General features: G+C 39.3%; 2 protein-coding genes across 9 annotated transcripts in view; one reads left to right on the forward strand and one right to left on the reverse strand.

Moving 5' to 3' along the window:
• Window positions 1-4,392: 4,392 nt before the first annotated feature.
• Window positions 4,393-21,139, reverse strand: PLA2G15 (phospholipase A2 group XV). Its single transcript, XM_048317065.1, has 6 exons — window positions 20,906-21,139; window positions 13,117-13,273; window positions 11,807-11,925; window positions 10,230-10,328; window positions 9,595-9,819; window positions 4,393-6,821 (listed from the first exon to the last, which is right to left on the reverse strand). Exons 1-6 carry the CDS (start codon window positions 21,045-21,047, stop codon window positions 6,310-6,312), a joined length of 1,254 nt encoding a protein of 417 aa, XP_048173022.1. The 5' UTR covers window positions 21,048-21,139; the 3' UTR covers window positions 4,393-6,309.
• A 53-nt stretch (window positions 21,140-21,192) lies between these two features.
• The window catches only part of ESRP2 (epithelial splicing regulatory protein 2), a 93,909-nt gene continuing 92,821 nt past the window's right edge, over window positions 21,193-22,280 (forward strand). For all 8 annotated transcript variants that reach the window (XM_048317054.1, XM_048317061.1, XM_048317058.1 and 5 more), the window contains exon 1: window positions 21,193-21,281. The gene's annotated coding sequence lies outside the window, so the exon portion shown is untranslated. The remainder of the gene's footprint in view (window positions 21,282-22,280) is intronic.

Consider the following 22,280-nt stretch of genomic DNA (forward strand, 5'->3'; position numbering starts at 1 on the left):
TTAGCATGGCTGCTTTGCCCTTCCTCACTTGCAAACGATCTGAAGATGGTTTAATGACAAGAGCACAACTTTGGAGTTAAAGGCATGTGATTAGATTCTGCCTAAAGGAATTTGAACAAGTTACCTAGGTCTGAGTCAAACAGGGACAACAGTACTTCCTTCATCTACAAGTATCACAAGAGCTCAAGGCTGAAGCAGATACAACAGAAGTGAGGATTTCACACATATCAGAGACTACATCATTCTTTGCTTTATGATTTTACTTCCACTAAAACCTCTTTAACAATTCACTGGCACAATATTCCCTTCTAAAGGTCCTTCCAGGCACCTGAACTGTGCAAAGCAGGGCTGGCCAGTCCATGTTTTGGCACCTACAGGACATGTTGTGGTTTGGTCATTGAAAGTATGTTCTCATGATGTGGATAGGCAAGGACCCCTTATATCTGCCCCCCTTGCCAGTTTTGTCTCCCAGATCTGTTTATAGATTCCACTGTCATCTTTGATCTGTACTGGTCACAATAGCATTTAGTGAGATTTCCTATATTGTAATCTTGCCTTTTTTTAATACAGGTACAAAGGCTCTGCTAGCACAGCTAGGATAACAGCAGTGTTCCTGGCTAATCTTAGCCTGCTTAGACCTGTACTAGAATCCATCTTTGACTACCTCAGACATAACACAATCTCAAAAATACTAATAATGATGAAAATACTTAATCTGTAGGCACAGTATTTGCATGCAGTCAAACTTACCATCTGTCTTGATGAATTTACTCACATAAGGTGACATTTTTAGTTATACATGGAATTGCAGCTTGGTCAATAAATCTGCCTTCCCAGAAAGGTTACTAGGTGTGAGTCAGTGGTTACAAGCAAAGTGAAAACTTTGAGGTACAATATGTATCCATTATTCAGCAGTGCAATAAGTAAACAGAGCTGACAGCATTTGCAGTGCTGTTTTAAAAATACATTATCTCTTTTGTACATCATAGTATCACACACCAATCCACTCCATGTAGTTGTAGTGTCCAATTTGTTCTTTAATCTAAGCATGTAAATGAGAGTGAATAATCTGTGCTTCAGATTGTTTTACTCAAGAGTTTGAATAAAGCTGAAGTTTCCTGCTTTTTAACTCAGAAAAATAAAAGTTCCTCCATAGCAGAGTCTGAATATGTACAATTGCTTCAGGACAGGAAACATCTTGTGGATATCAAACTTAGGTCTTCATTTCCCTGCAATCCTGTATCTCTCACGTGAAACTAACATGATGCCCTTCAATGAAACTGAAGAATCTCTGTAACTTACATACTACTGCCCTCTACTGTGCATATATATAGAGAGAGAGAGAGAGACAAACCATTAAAACAAACTTAACATCAATATTTTTTGTAAAACATTGCATATGAATTTCTTGCATTTCCTGGGCTCATACTACATTCTGGTTTTGCCTAAAGCATGCTGATTTGGGAGATAAATATTCCATTTAACTCGTTTGTTGATCTGAGTGACCACAAAGGACATTAGTCTTAAACCCAAGCAAACTATTAAGCTAGAACTTTGGAGGAAAACCACAACTCAGGAGAAAAATCAGCATCATTTTTCAGAACTGTAATCCCATCACTAATGAAATAATTTCAGATGGCACAGCAAAATAGCATCAGACAATCTGTAACTGTAATTTTGTTATTTGAAAGGTGCACAAGCTGTGCTAACACCATGGTTACATCAACACTCCATTAGACCACACGTCTCTCATGGCTTTGCATCACTCTACCAGGCCTATCATCATTCTGTCCTCCTCTTCCCTGTGCTCTCAGCCTTCCCAGCTTCTTGCAAGAATGGGCACATGGCTTTAGTGCAGGACTTTCCCCATATTAATAGAGAGCTGGAAGGCCACATTCCCCTTTTTCCTGCAATCATATGGGGTCAATGAAGCTTGAGGCAGGCATGAACAACATCTGTACTGGGACAAGATGTCCAAATAGTTGGCATCTAGGGCACAAAGAGGAACAGCAGTCACGAACACTCAACTTGTATTACAGTCTTTATCATGTAAAAAACACCCCAGATGCTCACAGAATCACTGTCTAGCATTGCAGTTTCTTCAAAGCCACAATGCACTATTTCTAATTTGAAAAAGATTGTTTTATACAACTATAAAACTGTATGGTCATCATGCACAGGTTTGTGGATCAGTTTGGAAACCAACAGTATAAAGGTAACTGCAGGCATTTAAAACACTTAAGGATTGAGGAACTAATTTCAAAATAATTACCTGAGCAGAATATAAGGCATCCTGAGAAAAATTTTTTTTGAACACAAGATGAGCAAGTAAGATGCAAGCAAAAAGAAATTGAGAAGTCCCAGTCCCACACCTCCATAAATTCAAGAACAATTAACAGTGAACTCTAAATGGACCACAAGACAGCAGGTGCATTTGGAAGATTAACCCAGAAGTAATAACTGTGAGAGACACCAAGAATCTTTAGGGAAGAGAAACAGCACCCAGCTTTCATCTCCTCTGAGAACTGAAACAGCACATCATTCATTATTCACAACAGAAGACAATCTGTATTAGATCAACTTTATTATATTATCAAATTTGACAATAAAATATTCAAAATCTATTGAACACATTCATACACAAGAACATATAAAATGCCAGGTCTCAGAATATGTTCTGTACAAAATACTGGTTAGTGTACAGCAGCAAAGTCATTGCCAAACATTCCCTGAATTTAAGAGGGCCTTGAACACACTGTGCTCCAAGAACTACCTTAATACCAAACATTCCTTCCTTTGGTCTGCAAATCCTTTGCAATTATTGCTAGTTATTGAAGTTTTCTGTTTTTATACAGAATCACATAGTGACTCTGAACCTCTTCAGCAGTACTACAATGACAGCTGAAAGCTTCTTCAGCATTTTCTATACATGTTGTCAAAAATAAGAAACACATTTGGTCCTCAAGACTAGTTTTGGTTTCTGAAAATATGATGGAAGAACAAAAAACTACATAAAAATTATGGAAAGAGACACATAATTAATGCTTTAGGTATAATGAAGATACATTAGTGAATTCAAACATTTCCAATGTGCAGCGTGGCAAAGCACCTGAGTTAATCCTCTTATCAAAGTGCCACATTCTCCTTAAATATTTCTTTTTCAGACCTCTCTCCCCACATGAATCTAGAAAGCTCAATGCACGTGGCTGCAGCAGGTCTGTAACAGCAACGCTCAGTACTGTCCTTGCAGAGGATGGTGCTGCAGAGAGCAGCCACTCCTCACATGCAGAGTGCAGTGGTTCCATTTCAGCAATTGAATAACGCACTCACTTTTCAACGAGAGCTACATCCTAATATGCAAGAAACTGCAAATGAAAGGGCTGATGATCACTTGGCAGGGAAAAAACCCCCCAAAACAACAAAACCACACTTTCTGGACATAAAACTATAGCCTGCAGATCCACCGCATCCAATCAAAGAACCCCAGAAGCACTGTGCTTGCTCTCACACAGTACTTAGGACTCAGGTACACACATTTCCTTACAACAAGGCTTTATAGTGACAAACAACATGAACAAATAAAAGCCTTGAAAAACCTTCAGTTTCATCTTACCACACTAATTAACACAAGTTTAAGGAGGCACTCTAGGGCTTGCCCACTAATGGAAAACTGGTTTAGAAATCTTTAGGTTAAAAGATACAGCCAACTAATCTCAGAAACACAGTACTTGGTTGCCAAAACTGGAAAAAAATAAAAGAGTTGTGCTTTTTCTCTTTTTTTGGGTCACAAAAAGTGTATTTTGGAAGTACTAAAAGAAAAAAAAGAGGAAGAAGGACAAGCATTTTTTGAATAATGTATTTTGGAACTTCAAATCACAAAACCCCCTGAAGCTAAATTCTTGCTATGAGACTGAAAATGCTACTGACCAATGGTAAGGATCCAAATGAAGCTTAGAAACATTCTCCAGATCAGGTCAAGAATTGTTTTCTCATTTTTCAGCCCTTGATGTCTACATTGGTATCCTGAATACAGCCTCCAGCTCCACTCAATCCAGTGCTTATTAACATGCATTCTCCTTCAGCAAGAAATACAGATTGTGATTAGCTGTTTTCTGTAATTTATTCAAACAGCAATTTATTCAAAAATTGAGTCAGACCAAGGAAGAGCTTTATCATCTTTGAGCAGTCTTGGAACACAAGCCTGAAGCTTATCCAGCTGACAAGCCCTGCATAAAATAGATCACGTGGCTAAAGAAGAAATTTTTGGTTGTTTTTTTTCCACCCCCCCCTCCTTCTTGTTGTAGGGTTTTTTATTTTGGGGGGGATTGGCTGTTTAGGTTGGTTGGTTGTGGGTTTGTTGTGGGTTTTTTTTTTGGTTTTTTTTTTTTCCCTCATTTCAACAGTTACACATAATAAAGACTGTGGGCAACTCAGTACTTACTCTGGAAAAGTCTAGGCAATATTGCTGCTGAACTGTAGGCTCCTGGGCAAGTGAGGACAAGATTAATGATCCATTTTAAAAATCAGGAAAATGTCTACGCTCCCTCAACATAAGTACTAGGAAAAAATGCAGAGGGAGAAATAAAGCTACCCAAGGAAGTTAAAACCTAGGAAGATACTTAGCTTGTTGATGACCCTAGCTCAAGCTGGTTTGAACTAACAAGAGATTTCTGAATTAAAACTTAAAGCCTTAAAACTACCTCCTGGTTCCATTCTACAATAGCAAGAGTTCAAGCTCATCAGTTCAACACATGTTACTGATATGTCCAATGGCAGAAAACATTTTAGGCATGCTACCAAAATAGTTAAAATTTTACCCTTTAGACAAATTCAGTTTCTTAAGTAATGAATCCTTAATATTTTGATGAGTTTCCAAAACTCTTAAAACATTTTTCTTGGAGAACCTAGCATTTTGAAAGCATTCAAAACTGTGTTTTCAGAAAACTAAGTGCAGTCTAACCGGGTGGCCGGTTTTAAAGGAAGCAAGTGAGAATTTTTGAGTAGAACTATATCTACAACAGGACTTCTGTAATCACGGTGGTAAATATGATGGCCTTTAGGCCACCACTTCTGTGGAGGTCAGAGTTGAAATTATTCTATTTTAACATTGAGTAAAACAATACTGCAGGAAATTACAGAATTGTATGTTCAGCAATTTATAGCAACATTTACGGAACCACTTATCCCAACTTCTTGAAACAGCAAAAATGAAACTTGTAATCTATGGGCAATTACTTTTAGTCTTAAAACATTTATTTTCAGTGGAGCAATGTTGATCTAATCACTGCTTAGGTAACAGGATCAGAGCCAAAGTATTTGACTGAGAACAAGGTTTACACTCCATATAACATTATGCTGGCTTCCATTCCCCACCCCATTTCAGAAGTTTACTTTTTTTTTAAAATACTGCCCACCATCCATTATCATTTCCACTGCAGAAGGTTGTTTTTCACCCAGAAATGCAATTCCACACTATATAGATTGTTTGACAGTATTCAATTACCTCTGATTTATGTGCTACTCCACACTGCTACAGTTATTACAAGCACCAACCACAGTTTAGCTTCATTCCCTCACTGATAAATAAAGCACAGGCTGAGATTTCCTCAGACTCCAGACTGTACGCAATCAGGGATTCTAGAAGTTGATGAGCAAACAATTTCTTCATTCTAAAATAACCCAGTAGGGTACCTAATAAAGAAGCTTCAAGTAATTCACACATCTAGCTTTTCTTCTCCCAGGCTGTAATAAAAAAAAGTCTGGATTACAACAATGGTAGCACAGTTCCAGGCAGACCTCTTCCGTATCTTACCTAGTAGATACGCACATTTACAAACGAATCCACTGGGAACTGTGGATCAGAATACGCAAGACCCTTTAAAAAGCTTACTGTGTTTCCCAAATTGTTAATACCATTCCCTTGGCCATCCAAAATTGCCATCCTTCCTAGCCTTCCCACTCCAAACCTGCAAAGACCACACAAAGTAGCTCTGGGATCTATGACTCCATGTGGTATGTGCAAGGGGCTGCACAATCTCCGAAGGAAAGTCTGTGTGACCATTGGACACAACACCAAAGGCACCAAAACGTGTATTTGACGAAATTTGCAGAATGTGAAAATACCATGAAGCATCATAAACACAAATCAGAGACAAACGATCATTTAGGACACCAAGCAACTTGAATGCAACCTTTTAAAAAAGCAAAATAAATAATTCAAATATCTAAATATCAAGGGATTAAAAGGCATTTCCCCATATTTAAGGGAAGGCATCACAGTTGAGGAAAATGACTGTCAACACAAGGTTATCAGAAATCAAAGAGCAGCTTTTTCACATAGGAGATAGTAGTATCATTGGACAGCATTTCAATATGCTCATTTCCTGAAAGCTCAAACATCACCACTTGCTGTTTTTGCTTGTCCACCCACTTTTTACATTGCAAGGCACTCTGTAAGTTCACTGTACCATCCCCATCACTGTAGAAAATCTTGGGTTCTTTGTCAGGAAAGCTTTCATAATGGAAAGAATCGGGGGTTTCCACACCAGTGCCATACAGGCAATGGATGCGCACCCCGGGCGGTGTCATCTGGTACACCAGGTGCTCCGTGTCCTGCCTCATGAGCCATCCATCCTCAAAGTTAATGTCCCTGTAGAACTTCCAGTAATCCCTCAGAGTGTAGTTAGCTGTGGGTGTGCTTACAAAGACCTTGTCTGGGGGCCACGTGTAGTTGTAGGGGAGCATCCAATTCGTGGAAACTGCTGATCTCTGCTGGTCTCTGATCTTGAGTGAACTGATAACAGGGATTCTGTTGTTGTCACCTTAGGAAAAAAAAGTGGAATTTCATTATCCATAAAGCAAAGCATCAATCTTCAGCAGCAGCAATTACCAGCACTCATGGTGATGACATGAATAATAAGTTTGTTCCCCTGGCTTACAGACAATTTGAAAAGTTTTTCCTCATTTATGATCGTCTTGTTAATTAACTTCTGTAAACTGAGTTTTAATAACTTCCAAAATTTAAATATGAGTTGATGAATGACTGTAAAAAATGACTTAAACTAACACATGACTATATGATAACTTATATGCATCTTTCTGCATATTTCAACAATTGTTCTTGCATCTACACAAAATTAAAAGCTGCTTAATAAATGGCTGATATAGAGATTATTAAAAAAAAAACCAAACAAAAAACCAAAACCATGAGACAGACATGAGTTTATATTCCTTATTTGTTTTCATTATCACAGTGGCTGTCACACCTCAATTCTTTTGTCAGCTGAACTTTGAATTTTATTTTCTATTATTAGATCCAGGTGGTTACAGCATGTAGTGGTCCAGGTCAACTACACCATAAAAATTGAAATGCTGCAACCGAAACCACCATTCCTGAAAAATATACTCTGGTCCATTTCAGTTCCATGGGGTGGCACTATTGCTTCAGCAAAGAGACACAAAGTGCAGTATTGCCTTCTTCAGGAGGACTACATGGAGATATTGCTAGTCTGAAACAGACAAAGAAAACTCAAATGCACAGCGAGAATCACAAAGGTGATGGAAAATGGGTTTCATGATACTGTGTGGTTTAAGCATGTCACTGTGCACTCTCACCACTAAGCTACTGAATACTGCTTGGCAGTTTTCAGCAAAGAAAGCCCCAGTTCTGAACTGAACAATGAAAGGAATGTGTACATTTATTTCCAGCAGAATAATCAAACACAGAACCTGACTATTCCAGCCTTCTCTCACAGAACTGCTACAAAGTGCTTTTATTTTTTTCATAACTGAAGAAGTACTGGATGGCCAACAAGATGTGTAAGTCTGACGTTGTGCAGACACAACACTCACAACATCAGGTCTAAGGAAGACACTGCTAACATTTCAACCTTTCAAAACCAGAAACAAACCACTGTGAGCTTTGTGTCTTTGCCCCCTGTAGTGGGATTCAGCAAAGCACATGTATAAGTAGCTGAAAGTATCACAAAAATCTCCAGAAAACAATTCCATCCGTGTACTGTTTACCACTTTGATAACAACTGTGGATTTGACATGAAGTTTCTAGGCATTACACTTTATAAACAGGAATGGGAACAGAAAGAATGCATTCATAGAGTGCCTTGTCTTTCCTGCTGAAATGCAGTATATTTTTTTTAAGCAATAATTCTTCTGCATACTAACCCTGATAACTTTAGGAACTCTTAAATAGACTAATGCAATCCAAGTGCTGATGGTGCTGCTTTACTACAGATACTTGAGACAGAAACAGCCTAAAACTGTACATTCTGATATTATGTTTGCCCATTTAACTTTCCCACACGATTCTTAAATTTGTGCTTGAAAACATGAAAATTTAGTACAACAGATACACAGATTAAAATATTACTAACTTCATTTTAGAAGAAATTTAGCTATTCATTATGCATTAGAAGAATCAGCCACTTTGCTTGAAATGCATTATAAAGTGTAGATGAGGTATGAAGCACAAAAGTTTAATCCAACAGAAATACAGGACTGTGGAATTTTATATAATCGTGAAATTTTATGGAGGTAATATTAACATTGTTCACTTCTTGCCATTTCTGTAGCATGCAAATGTGTCAGACAAAGCCTGTGGAAAAGGGAAATAAATTTTTACAATGCCATTTCAACAGCTTTAACAATGTGTAAATTGGATGTTTGTATTGAGTCAAGTTTTCTAATTAGTAATGGAGTAGTGCACAACTGTTCAGAATCAAGTGCCTTTGCTAAGCAAAGTATTCTTTGCTCTGTCCATGCATGGCTGGCTCTTGTTGTGTGTTTTGCATTTTGCATCTAAAACAATAAGTCCAATTTTTGATGTCAGCTTTGATTAGGAAGAAGATAGTGGCTATTCAAAGCTAACAAGTCAGAAACATCATGAACTAAATGTCAAAGCACATGATATAATTATGATATCACATGATGGGGTAAGTGAACATTTTCCATCAGTCATTTTAAGCTACTTAGTGAAATACATTCTGCTGCTTTATTCAATTTTTTGGTTTTTTGGTCTGTGGCATATCCTGTGTGATAAACCCAAGACCTCAAAGACTCACTTTCCTAATCTGTAGAGTTCTAACTTTCACCTGAGATTTACACTGTGGACACCGGTTCCCCACCCTGTCTAACATTAATTTCCTTTAATGTTAACCTCAAGCAGCTGTGTGATCTTTAATCAAAGGAAACTGCTGAATGCTCTGGAGTCCTTGGTAGCTTTGCAATACTGAACAGAGAGCAATCAGGTTGGTGGCAGAAGGGACAGAAATAGAAGGCATCAGGCCAAACAGCAAATGACACAACAATCTTCTCAAAAGAGGCCACGAGAGGTCAAGAAGGGAGAAAGCTCCTGGTTACAGGATGTGAGAAAACTCAGTCCACCCCCACAAATATGAAAAATAACAGTTGGGTTGCAAGGCTTGAAACATCAAGTTGTCATCACTTACAAAAAAGTATTTTTACCTTCATGGTACCTTAAACTCTCATCCTGCAGTCTTACAGTCTTCCGAAAGTCAACAGTCTCATTAGCATTGTGCACTACACACAAAATGCACTGCAAAGCCTCAAATTACCTACCTGAAGCCAGCACACGGAGAGTTTTAGCCACTCCTCCCCATGGAGCTCCTAATGACACATAATCCTTGATGTACTTGTCTTTCCAATCCTGGGGCTGTCGGTTGAGGAAGTAGAGGGTGTACATGTTACCCATACTGTGGGCAATTAGGACAACAGGGCTTCCATATCGCTCATACAGTAACTCTATCATCTTGCGAAGTGCCACAAAATAGTCTTCATTCTCATCTAAAACAAACAGATTACACAGTGATAATTATTAATTGTGAATGCTAAGCTTTAAAAAAAAATAAGCTTTTAAATAATTGTGTTGAACTGTCTGTGGCATTAATAATTCAGAACTTAGAAATTCTAATATTAAATGGGAGGGTGGGGGTTTTGTGTGCATATGCTTTGGTGAAATGGGCTTTTTCTGTTGTTTTGTTCTGGTTTTAAGCAAGTTTTAAGTGGCAAGTTGTTTAAAGAAGAAAAAAAACCCACAACACTGAGCTTGCATCTACATCTAGGAGTACCCAGGCCCCAAGAACTAATCAAAATTAAGTTTTTAGGTATAATTGTACAGGGCGGGAGAAGAAATTCAATACATTGTTTGCTGGCTAGGAGAGTCAAAAATTTTTAAGTAACAGTATATTATTTACTTGGTGCCTTTCTCCAGTCATAAGGTGCTCCTCTTACATCTTCGTCACGTTTGTAGCCCCAATCTACTAAACTCTGCACCAACATATAAAAGTAACTTCCTGTAAACATCAGATAAGAGAGAAACAGAACGGTAACAAGGTTAGTGTGAGAAAAAGCTGCCAGACACTACTGCAAAACAAAGTTCCAGAGGCATTACCTCCGACAGCACATAGACATTAAACCTGCAGTTTGCCTTTAAAAATCGGAAAGCTGCATGCATATTAAACAAAATGAGTTATGCTCACTATCCCCCAAAACAGAGAACATCACTTTTAAAACTTCTTACTAGTCGTCTGATCTCTCAAACATTTTGGCAGCAAAATGTAGTATACACAAAGTGGATAAATTTTACTCATCAGAGAGAAGTCTACCCTTGAACTGCAACATAATAATTTCTGAGGGGTTTTCGGCAGTCATAGCTTTTGTTGTTTGCAAATTAATGTCAGGTAGGGTATAAAGGTTGGCCTGGACTTCACTAACACTTATTCTTGGAAACAAATGCTTATTGCGCACCCCAGGGCAGAACTTTGGAAACTACCCCAAAACTGCTTTTCTATCTCTGGGGTAGTGGATTAAGACTTAAGTAACTGAACATAAAGCTTTAATAGCAAAGAAAGGAAACAGTTGCAGACTACATATTAAAAGATGTTACATATTACAAGGTTTGACACGTAGGATTTAAGTATTACCTCGACATCATGCCTCCAGTAACAGCATCAGAACAGTCTACTGAACATCAGAGTCATATTTAAGTTCTGAGCAGAACCTCACTCGTTAGTCTTGAATGTTTATCATATAGTCCCTCAAGCAGAGAATTTAATCATAAACCTGTTGTAGTTGTAAGAGTGATCTAGTGCAGATCATTAAGCACGTCACTGCCCTTAAAGAACAGATCCATGTTACGAAGCACATGAAGCTCAGTGCATTACTGACTCTTCAACTCCTCCAGTCTTCAGCCACAGCTAACAACAACTCACAAAAGCTTATCAAACTCAGTGGTTTCTGAAACATGACTTCTACAAAAGCACTAAACAAAAAACCCTGCAGATACATTAATGCAGAAATCTTTTGCAGCACAAATGCAATTATATAATTATTCTGACATCAACAAAATACAAGGAGCTATAGATTGTGGTACCATAACTCCCAATCCCAATAACCCATACCTAAGGCCAAAGAACATCTCACTCAGAACCAAGCTGAAGTGCTTTTATTTCAGTTTTGCTTGTCAAGCTTCAGTCACAGAATTTTCTACTCAACCCATCTCATTTTCAGAAAGCATCTGTCCTCAATATGCCTACTCCGATTTCATCCAGCAAACTCAGATTTGACACAACACTAAATAACATGGAATCTTCTTGTCTCAATCTGTCAGGCCACGCAACAAACGAATCAATACAATGTAATGAAAACTCTTAAAAGCAAAGTGAGCTCATGGAACTGTAATTTGAAAACACATTTCAGTAGCTTGCTGCATAAAGACAAGCTAGAAAAACCCCCAAAGTGACAAAGCACTCCCAACACAGCTTGTACATACCAACGCTCCTTTTACTTGGGTCAAGAAATTCCAAGGAGAACGTCTGCCCAAATCCTGGTACTCTGATATCCACGCCATCTGGTGGTTCTGTAACCTTACTTGTTCGATTATATACCAGCCTGGGGAGTAAGGGAAGAAAAACAATGAAAAAAACCATGAAACATGTTATATCGCCACATGACAACCCTCAACCACACTGGGTCTTACATTCTGAGTGCAGTACAAGAACTTTAAATACTATTACTCAGAAGGAGGAAAAAAACCTAACCCAAGCAGAGATGACCAGAGTACTCTCATGGCTAAGAGGTTATACAGTGCAAACAAATACTTTAATGCTTTACGTGCAGAATCTAAGACTTTTCAACTCTGTAAAACTGAGTATAGGAACTATGGCTGAGCTTCATCTTTAAAACATAAGCTACTTTATATAGTTCTGTACCATTTGACTTTGCATCAAGCCACAAAATGGAAAAAACTTATAAAGAGCATAAGAATGTGGCAATAGGACATAAAATACCTATAAAATCAGACATCAAAAATATTATCCTACCTAAACATAATTAATTTCCATTTAACTAGAAACATCCATACCAGCATAAGGGAATATTTTTCTTTGTTAATAATGATTGGCACCTCAGGAAACATATTGAGGCATTGAGTGTTTTGTAAATACTTTTCAAATCAACTTAAGATGTGAAGACTCTGGAGCATTGAGTAAGGAGTTTATTTCTTTAGTCATCCCTATTATTATAGTTGGGGGTTGGTTTGTTTTTAATACCGTATCAATACAATTGCCATTCCTGAATGCAAGCTTTTACCCCTAGATGGAGTCTAAGAATCTAAACTGATGCACAAATCTTCTCTCAACAAAGATCTCTCTAATCCATAAGACATAGGGCAAGACAAAGCTGCTTTACAACAGCTCAGTACATTCATAAGCGAGCAATATGCCAATAAAATAAATAGTTTTTAAGTGCACCAGCTAATTATTTCTTGTTTTCATATATTTATATTATTTTTACAGGAACATTAATAAAGCAGATTGAATTATGAAATAGTGTGAAAGCTTTAAATTAGGCAATTTTTAAAACCAAAATATTTCAGGTGGAACTTCTGTGCGTCAGCTTCTCCCCATTTCCTCTTGTCCTATTGCTTGGCAGCACCAAGAAGAGCCTGACTCCAAAACCAGCAGAAATTCCAAGTAACTTCTCTCACTGGTCTTGAATCAGAAAAGGAATTTAAAGGCAGCCATTCTGCATGCCAGCCTAAGGAAAGGACGTAACTGCAAAGAGCAGCATTTCTGATCTTACCTGATATTATCAATCCAGCAGTCAATGATGACAGGCAGAAGCAATTCTAGATTCAGCCAGAGTGTAAAATAACTGTCTGTCTTCTTAGAGCAGAGATAGTGAACCACTGATGGCTTATCTAACTTTGCTTCCAACTGATTACCTAAGTCCCCTGGAACTGAAAAATATAAAAAGGAGAGAGAGAGATAAAAATGAGACAGTTAATTAAAATATATAACATTTTATATTGCAGTATACACAGCTAAATACTGTTTTGTAACTAAAATAAATAATTTTAATATTTAAAAATATTTAAATACTACATAAGAAGGTATTACCTATACATTTTCCACTGAAAATATGTATTTTCAAAAATCATTAGCTGAGAAACCAACATGTAGAATGACTGGATCAACAGCTCATAACTTCAAAGAGCAGACTATATGGGACCACATCATATAAGGCCATGGGTACAAAGAAAAAGATTGTCTTGGACATCACCAAAATTATCTGTGTTTTAAATTACAAACTGAATCTTTCTGAAAGAACTTTTTTTTCAGAGCATCACAACTGCACATGCAAGTCTTTCTTTTTAAAGAGCTGCCTGCAAACTATCAATTTAACATTAAAAATGAAAAAAAGCAAAAGATCCATTTATATTATTTATCTGCCCTTTATCACACAAGGCCACACTTCTGCAACACAAGACATAGTTGGCTAACAATGTAAAAATGCAGTTTCATATCTTTTACATTCACAGCTTTGGCTACAACAACAGTATTACTTTTTTTTCCTTTGGATACCTTACATCAGTACTACTTGAAGGGTCTCGGGTATTTGCACCTCCTTAAGGTACATACTAAATGCCAGTATCCCTTTGATTAAGGTTTATTCTTTGTTATTTTTTAAACCCTAGATGGAAACAGGAATATTTTTCCAAATTAGAATTAGTCTTAACCAAACACTCTTACAATTTTCAGCATCAAGTTTTCAGAGAAACTTCTTACATCCTGTTATGTTTAATCATTTCTTCCTCAAGAACCAGAGAGGCAAAAACATTTCAGTAACTGAGAAGCTTTTCTGTATTAGAAAAACTTAGAAGTTACACACTTCTTAAGGGTTCCCTCCACTCCTTTCAGCTCCACAAAGCCCTCTTTTTAGTGTGTGCTGTACCCCATATTACTCGCCAATGTTTAGTTCTGAAGTTTTTTAATGCAGATCTACCCATACATTTGTTCCCCCCATCCCCCAGCCAATTATTTAATCAAAACAGTTCAAGTTCGACAATACACTGATACTTAGCAATGCTTTAAGGAAAGAGATAATATGTTTTAGTGGAATGCCTAATTTAACTGGAAAACCAGATGTGCTTTTAGAGAAAAATTTATTGCAGAACTGAAAAAGGCCAGAACTTCAGACAACCGCATTCTTACAACCTCCAACCACTGCAGGTTATGCCCCACCACAAGATATACCTCAGGATTTCTTTATTAACTGCCTCTACTTTCTCATTAGGTTTTACGGGGCTTTATTTTTGCAAACTTAAGTGAAACGTTAAAAGGCCCAGTAGCTGACCATGGTTTATTTTAGGTCATGTTTCAAGGACTCTGATATACTGGAAAGCATAGTAAGGGAGATTACAGTATTGCATCACACCCTAGAAAGAGTTTACTGAAGTTCAGTCTTGTAACCCCACAAAATCCTACTTAGTTCTTGCTTAGAAAACTAAGGCAACAACTTGTTCCAGTCTTGTGCCTCTGCCATATCAGTGCTTTTAATTGGAAAAGGAACAGAACGTAATTCTATTTATATCAATCTTTCATGACTGGCCAGTTTCAGGAGCAGACCTGCCAAGGACAGAACAGGTTGATTTTGTCCTCAGTTTCAATGCAAAACAAAGAAGAGTGACATTTTGTTCTACCCTGGAATCTCACTTCCTTGGGTAAAAATAAAGTTCTTCCAGCAAAGATACCTTTCAAAGACTTAGGCAAACATCTGGGGTATTAAAGCTTGGAGAACTTGCTGAGGTTTCCAAACTGCACTCAACCATAAGCACTCCTGCTCAGAGTAGGAAAACTCACAACTGAAGAAGTTTAAGATTATAATCAAGATACATTTATCAATAAAAGCACTGAAAGCAGGAAACTGTACAAAGTCTCACTTGGACTTAATGAAATGATCTTAGATTAACTGCAAGTTTCATTTAGTTAAGATATTTTATCTTCAAGCTTCTGGAGGAGAGAGGCTGTGCTCCTGTGTCCAATTCAGGATACAAGATGAGAAACATGACATATTGATTTTTACTCGAGGGATGATAAGGAACAAGATGAAAAATGGCAATTTTTTCAATTCTAAACAAAAGAAAAGGGACAAGCCCTACCTGTGCAAAGATACATACTGTAGTTAAAAAATAAATTCTCATGTACAAGTATGATGCTTGTTCGTTTGTAAAGCAGGGATTAACAAAAATGTTTTTGTCATGTTTACATTTCCATATTAACAATGAAACTGCTAATCACTATCATTCACACCTTAGAGGTTTTTTATTTTGTAAAGTATACTCTGCAAAATGAAAATGGTTCATGATGAACCTATAGGGAACAAAATACAAATTTCAGTTTTAGAGATTATTGAAAAAACATGCAAGATCTTCAGTCTTCAACCCATCCAGTTTAACAGTGTTAATGATTAACATTTCAGCTGGAGAATTACTTAGTGGTTTTTTATAAGTAACAAGTAAAAAAAAAAAAAAAAAAAAAAAAAATCACACTGAAGATTAATTCTGTAGGTTAAGGATGTAGCTTTCCAAATCTTCTATGGTTGAATTTGAAAGCAGTATGAAAAATGTCTTTCCCTTTGCTCTCAGGGCATACAGAGAAAGTACCCATGGGCAGAGTAATCTGTATACAATTTTTCTCCTCATCCTCTCATCTACCAGTATCTGTAGTTTTTAAACCTTTTTGCTGGAAACATTAAAGAGCGTTGCTATTTTTTTAAAGCCTGCAAACTGACCCCAAAATAACTTGCTTGTGAAGCTCTGCAAAATACATCAGCACTAGTTAAGACCAGATGTCCAAGACGAGATCCTTAGCAGCACCCTGCTTCCCTAATTTGCAGCTGTGTAATTCCTCTATTAATTTCAGAACTGCAGCATTTGGAAAAATGAGATTTCTTATTCAGCAGGAAGAAGTGTTTCCATTAGATTTCATGTTCTATCAGTTCCAGCACATCCGCATTTTTCACAAAGATGCTAATCCCAACAGAACTCACTCTAACACATCGATGAGCCCAATTCACTTCCAATATTATAGTATCCTTAGCTGATTTTTGCGTCTCATCTTCCCTGACAAAACTAGTAGATCTCCCTCTGGGATGTGCTTTTGTATGATGAAACTTCAAGGAAAAGCACATTTAGAATATCATTAGGTTTAAGGGAGGTAACAGACTGTGAATTGCAGTAATTAGCTTTAGGATACATTCCTACTCCTGCCTATCACTGTCCTTAAGTCTTAATGACAGATTCACAGTTCCCACCAAGAGACAATAAGCAAATTGCACCCTGAAAGTGACTTGCCTTAAGACAGCTCAGATAACAAAGAAAAAAGATCATTCAACAAGTGTCCAAATATGAGGATCCTAAGGGAAAAAAAAAAGGTACCTATTTAATAATAGGGTGGGAAGCCAGGATATTTTTTATGTGGGGAAAAAGAAAAAAAAGAGGGCCAGCAGTTGGTACTTTTTTACTACTTTTATCTGAAATGCAAATGCCTTAGGGTATTTATCAACTATCTTAACTTTTTAACCAGGATTATTTCCTCAAATAACTGTCATCTTCATAGTTCTATAAATTAGTCTTCCTTCAAAATGAACCAACTTTCCTGGAAAATTAATTTTAAGCTCTGACCACAGTTCTCTAAGAAGAATGTCTTGAAGTAGCTCATAGACTCCATGGACTGCCACAGAAAAGGCCTGTGTTTAAAATTAGGAACAAGAAAGCAAACAACGTCTCACATGATACTTCCAGATACCTTGGATCACATGAGGCATAAACATTTAAATCACTCCTGACATCTAGCCAGCTGACCATACAAACACACGCAGCTCAATTAGCAGTCAGCAGGAATTCACAGGCAAAGCTCTTTTGCATGTAAATCAATTATTAACAAACTTCATTTAGGTGTCTTTCTAGAAAACTTTAGCCAAGTACCTAACAAATTGTTTGCAGAAGGTATCAGAACATTGATATAGTAATTGTGTTTAGTCAGCTCTAAAAGGTAGAGTTCAGTGCATCTGACACTGATCTTATAAGGTTGGGTTATCAGCTCCAAAAACTTCTAAGACACAAGATAGTATGCAGTGATTGTCGATGGGCTATATGAGAGAATGAAGGAGGAAGAACAGCCACAAATCTATTTGCCACAAGCATTAAACACAAGCCTATTGAATATCACCAAACTGATAAGAGAAGTGTAAAAAATTATAGTTCATCTAAATATAAAGCAAATATGCAAAAGCAATTGCACAGAATATACATTTTTAGTAGATACTGTCAGTAGAACTGAAACATTCAGTGGGTTATTTTCTGGTTTTATCATCTGACCCTGATCACATTTGTTGAGAGACTTCGCTTCAGCCTATAAGAAACAATCTGAGAGTTCCTCTTTAGTTGGTGCATTAAAAAATGAGAGTTCACCTGAGCTTAAAGGATATGTAAAGATTTTTCTGTATGATTATATCATCCTGGCTTAAATAGAAAACACTTTAAAAAAGGCATAAAAGCAAGTCAGCATCATAATTAGTCTCCTTTTCCCCCAAAACACTTGGGAAAGGAATCCAAGAAAATACCTTAATTTTAATGAGCATTGTGCCTGATATGAGGCCTTCAAGCAGGCTCTGCAAGTAAGGCTTTGACTTTCACCTGTTTCTTTTTCTTCTCTAGTATCACTATTATATGACTACACTTCAATGCATTTTTATTTCAATCTCAGAGAAAACTGAGCAATTGCACTGCAGGATTTTGCTGTCAGTTACTACACAAAGCAGTTTGGTCCCTGGTGTTGCTCCCTTGGTATGAACAAACATGAGCTCCAAGCATACTAACTCCTGCTACTAAAGCACCTTGAGGATGCACAGACCAGGTTAAAAAAAAAACCTAACCCGAAGGGTGTGGTGCCACTCTCCATGTTCTTTGTGCCAGCTCCTCCATTAAAGTAATTCAACTACAAAATTAATCACTTCTTCCTCACCAGGTTATTTCCTCATCCTTTAGCAAGACAAAGGACTCCAGAAAGTGGCCAACAAACAGGTACAAGGAAAGCTGGGTGAGCACTAATGAGCTGCTAGACTGGCACAGCTGCTCCACAGAACCACCTTTCACCTGAGCCAGCTGGGGGCTCTCCAAATCTGAGAGCTGTTGCCGTCACAACTCCGGCCAAGAGTTGCAAGGTTGTATTCACGGAGCTCAGCTGTTTTCAGATGTGAGATTCCTCGAAGCAGCAGTTTTGTCAGTACCTGGGCAGCAGAACAGAAGTTACCCTTATATGAGCAATGCTCCATATTTTGCAAAACTCTGCTCTACTTCCCCCCTCTGTTACTTGGGTAAGCATAGATTGCAACTGCAAAGTGGGATCATTACACAAAAGGTTTGAGAGCAAGCTACACTGGGTCTTGTGACCATCACTGATCTAAAAGATTTCTGAAGTTATCATTATGTTGACAACATTCCTTTAAACAGCATTTCTTCTTTCTTTATTCCTTAAGATCAGGTGGCCAACTTGCCACAGAGAGTAAGAACAAACTTAACTCCCCTTTCTACTGAAGTGTGTTAACTTCCAAACAGATCAAGAGTGAGTGCTTTGATCATGAAACCCTGTTTAGTACAAGATAAAAATTTATTTTAAAACTGAACTTACATGAGGAATTAAGAGTCTAGATGCCAGTCTGATAAATCAGGAGGATCAACTCTGTATTCCCACCTGGTATGGGCTCCAAATTCATCTCAGGCTTGTATAGGCCTGTATAATGCAGCCTTGCACCTCTGAATCTCCTTTTCATTTGTGCATCCGGGTGATGCGGGTTTTTCCTCCCTTCCCCCAAACAACCTGTGTTAAGCCAGCACTTACAATACTTCCCGAAATGATTCTCCTAAGCCCTTCCACCATCTTCATCACAGTAATTAAAAAAAAAAGCTTATCTCGACACATCACATATGCAAGAAGAGTGAGGACTGTGCGGCAAAAAATCCAGCAAATTTTAAAATGCAGAGACTGACTAGAACAGTAGGAGATGCAAGTTCTGCAGCCTTTGATGAAAATTCACTGTAACAGCAAGAAAGTCTGTTGCAAAGCACTCCGGACAAATGTGCTCAGCCACACGGTATTTACCGGAATGTCTCTTAAGAAAATGTAGGTCAGCCACAGTTCTTAAAACCATCCTTAGGGAACATATATACTTACAGTAGATCCATCAGTAGTAAATCCACACTTCTACAAACACCCTTTCTCCCAATTGCTTTTAAATCTTTGATTCCTTCCCAGATAGAGTTCAATATTGGATCAGAAACTAAAACACCTCTGTCAACAAGAAGCTTGCACTGGAGCAAGCGCCAAGGCCTATTGCTAAACCCCAGCACTACAGAGTGGAAAGATGGGATAAAATATTGTTTCTAGACTCCCCAGACAGAATTCAAAGAACTTTTCCTGTTTCAACTCCTGCCTCTTAGGACATCCTTTTGCGTTTTCTACATCCAAATCCACAGCCTGTCGGTCAGTTCCGTGGCCTTTTAAGAACTGTGGATTTGTACACACTGTTCTCTGAGATAACAAGAACAGTTTTAAAAATGCTGTGTTAAGAGTTTGCCCTTCTAAATCAGAAGTTTGTAAAAGGAGTAACAAAGTCACCATCAGAGCCTAAATCATTATCAAGAAACGGAGCTTGAACTGAACAACATGCCACTGATTATCCTTTTCCCATCTTAGTTTTTCATCCCCCATGACCATCAAGGTTAATCAATAATAAGAACATGCAGCATGCTGAATGTATTCACAGGACTGGCTACTGACATTACTGTCACCAAATGCACTTGCTGTCGTGGGATGCTTAAGAATTACATTTTCAGCAGACAAGTTATTGAAACATTTAAAATTTATTTATGTCTTCTTATCAATGAATACAAAAAGCAACTAACAAATATTATTTATTAACTACTATATGAATATTGTCTGCATATTCATTACAAACTATTTTGTGTTAACAGGTGAAACCACAGGCTAGTAACAAATACTCTTTTCCACGTTATATGATGAAATAAGCCTATTTTTAAAAAATTTTGTAATTCGACTGCTGGAGCACCCAATCACTCCTCTGTTCACATCTGATTCCAGCCTCTTTCAGGTAAGGCCCATATAGAGGAAAAACTTAAGCGATGCTCTGGTGCTAGCTAATGAGCTCGAAGCGTATTAAAGCGAGCCCTGTCTGTCCCCCGCCCGCTGCCAGGCCACGGCAGCCAATGCTTTGGGCACGCTCGTGCCCCCCGGCCCGTACCCCGGCCTGGACCTTCCGCCGCCGGGCCGGGCCGAGCTGCCAGCGCCAGGGCAGCTGCGGAGCCGGCGCTCGGTGCGGGCTCTGCGCCCCCCGCAGCCCCACGAAGCCCGGGCACTGCCGGCGGCGGGCGGGGCGCGCTTCCCGCGGCCGTGCCGAGCCCGCAGCGCCCCGGGCCCCCCGCGCCGCCTCGCCGGGGGGGGGGGGGTACCGGGGCCGGCGGGCTCAGCCCGGCCCCGCAGCGCCCGCCCCGCCGCCCCCCGGCTCTTACCCAGCACCACGGGCGGCCCCGCGGGCCGGCGGCGCAGCGCGCTCCCGCCGCCGGGACACAGCAGCAGTAGCAGCAGCAGGAGGCTGAGGAAGGAGCTCCGTCCGGAGCGCGGGAGGAGCCTGGCGCCAGCCGGCAGAAACATCGCCCCAGCGCATAACCCTGGAGCCAGGAGCCGCCACCGCTGCGCCGCGGCTGCCGCGGCCCGGCCGGAGTACGGCCCCGCCGCCCGGCACGGCCAGAAAAGGGCCCGCCCGAGCCGCCGGGCCCGCCCCCTCTCGCGTCACCGCCCAGCGCTGAGGGCCCGAGCGGCCGCCGCTCGACCCTGGCTGTGGGAGCTCGATCTCCCCGCGGAAAGCCCTGTCAGTGTGGCCGACAGGTAGGGAGGGCACCCCGCAGCCCCGGGCTGGGGCCGACAGAACGCTCTGAGGAGGGAGACGTGCTGAGGGAGGAGAGCGTTTGTCTCTCACTGTTACGTCTACAGTTGTGCGGTCGTGATAAATTCTAACAGCGAAGTAATGGGCGTTTGCTGCAAAACATGTCTAAAAATAAGTAGCGCATAAGGGGCGTGGTCAGAATGGTTTAAGGGAAAGCCAAAGTACATGGGAGAGCTGGGAATTTTACTATTACACGGTCAAAGGACGGGGTATCTGATATAGAAGCTCATGGGCATATCTGCACTTCAGGCAACACCCGACTAACATGAGAGCTAATTGGTACAGAGGATCCCTGAGATCAGGCGTTTGGCAATACTGAGAGGGAAAAAAAAATCATTAGATCTTTAAATATGTAACAAGAACAGGCAGACCTGTAATTACAGTAATTTGGAACCAGAAGGGTTGTAAGCCTTTGTGCTTCAGCAATACCAGTTAGTAGGGGCTACGTGCTCTCTTTGGTGTACAGGTAGTTTGGTGGATGTCTTTGTGTGGAGAGGAACGAGGAAGGGTATCCACAGATGAAGAAACTAAACAGACAAAAAAATGGTACTTGGAACCAGTGTAACAACAGCTCATGATCAGTAATGATTGTGCTGATGGGCCAGACAAGGTTTCCTTGATTCACTCATATATCTACTGTTGCTGTGGAAACACACTTTCTGAGCCAGATGTTATCAATTCATGCTCAGGATAAAGCTATTTCTGATAAGGTTATTTTGCAACAGGAGCACTGCACTGTCTGCTTCACAGCTTCTTACATCCCCCCTAATTTTCAGAAATGTTCCTACCTTGAATGGTTAATACACTACCATGAACAATATAACAAGTGAAGACATGTGAGTGAAAGACAAATAGAAGTAGAAAACTACTCAGTGACTTGGTAACTCCTGCCAGCTAAGATATAAAATTGAAATTCTTCTTGCCTCACTGAATTCAGTGTT

Source organism: Corvus hawaiiensis, chromosome 12, assembly GCF_020740725.1.
Source record: "Corvus hawaiiensis isolate bCorHaw1 chromosome 12, bCorHaw1.pri.cur, whole genome shotgun sequence".
NCBI lineage: Eukaryota > Metazoa > Chordata > Aves > Passeriformes > Corvidae > Corvus > Corvus hawaiiensis.

What these genes read in the sequence shown, in the direction of transcription:
- PLA2G15 (XM_048317065.1), bottom strand. Translation starts at nt 21,047, where the DNA reads ATGTTTCTGCCGGCTGGCGCCAGGCTCCTCCCGCGCTCCGGACGGAGC. An exon ending in TGCTGGATTGATAATATCAG is followed by an intron (nt 11,926 to 13,116) that starts GTAAGATCAGAA and finishes CTTACTCCCCAG; the next exon opens with GCTGGTATATAATCGAACAA. An exon ending in CCCAAGTAAAAGGAGCGTTG is followed by an intron (nt 10,329 to 11,806) that starts GTATGTACAAGC and finishes TGATGTTTACAG; the next exon opens with GAAGTTACTTTTATATGTTG.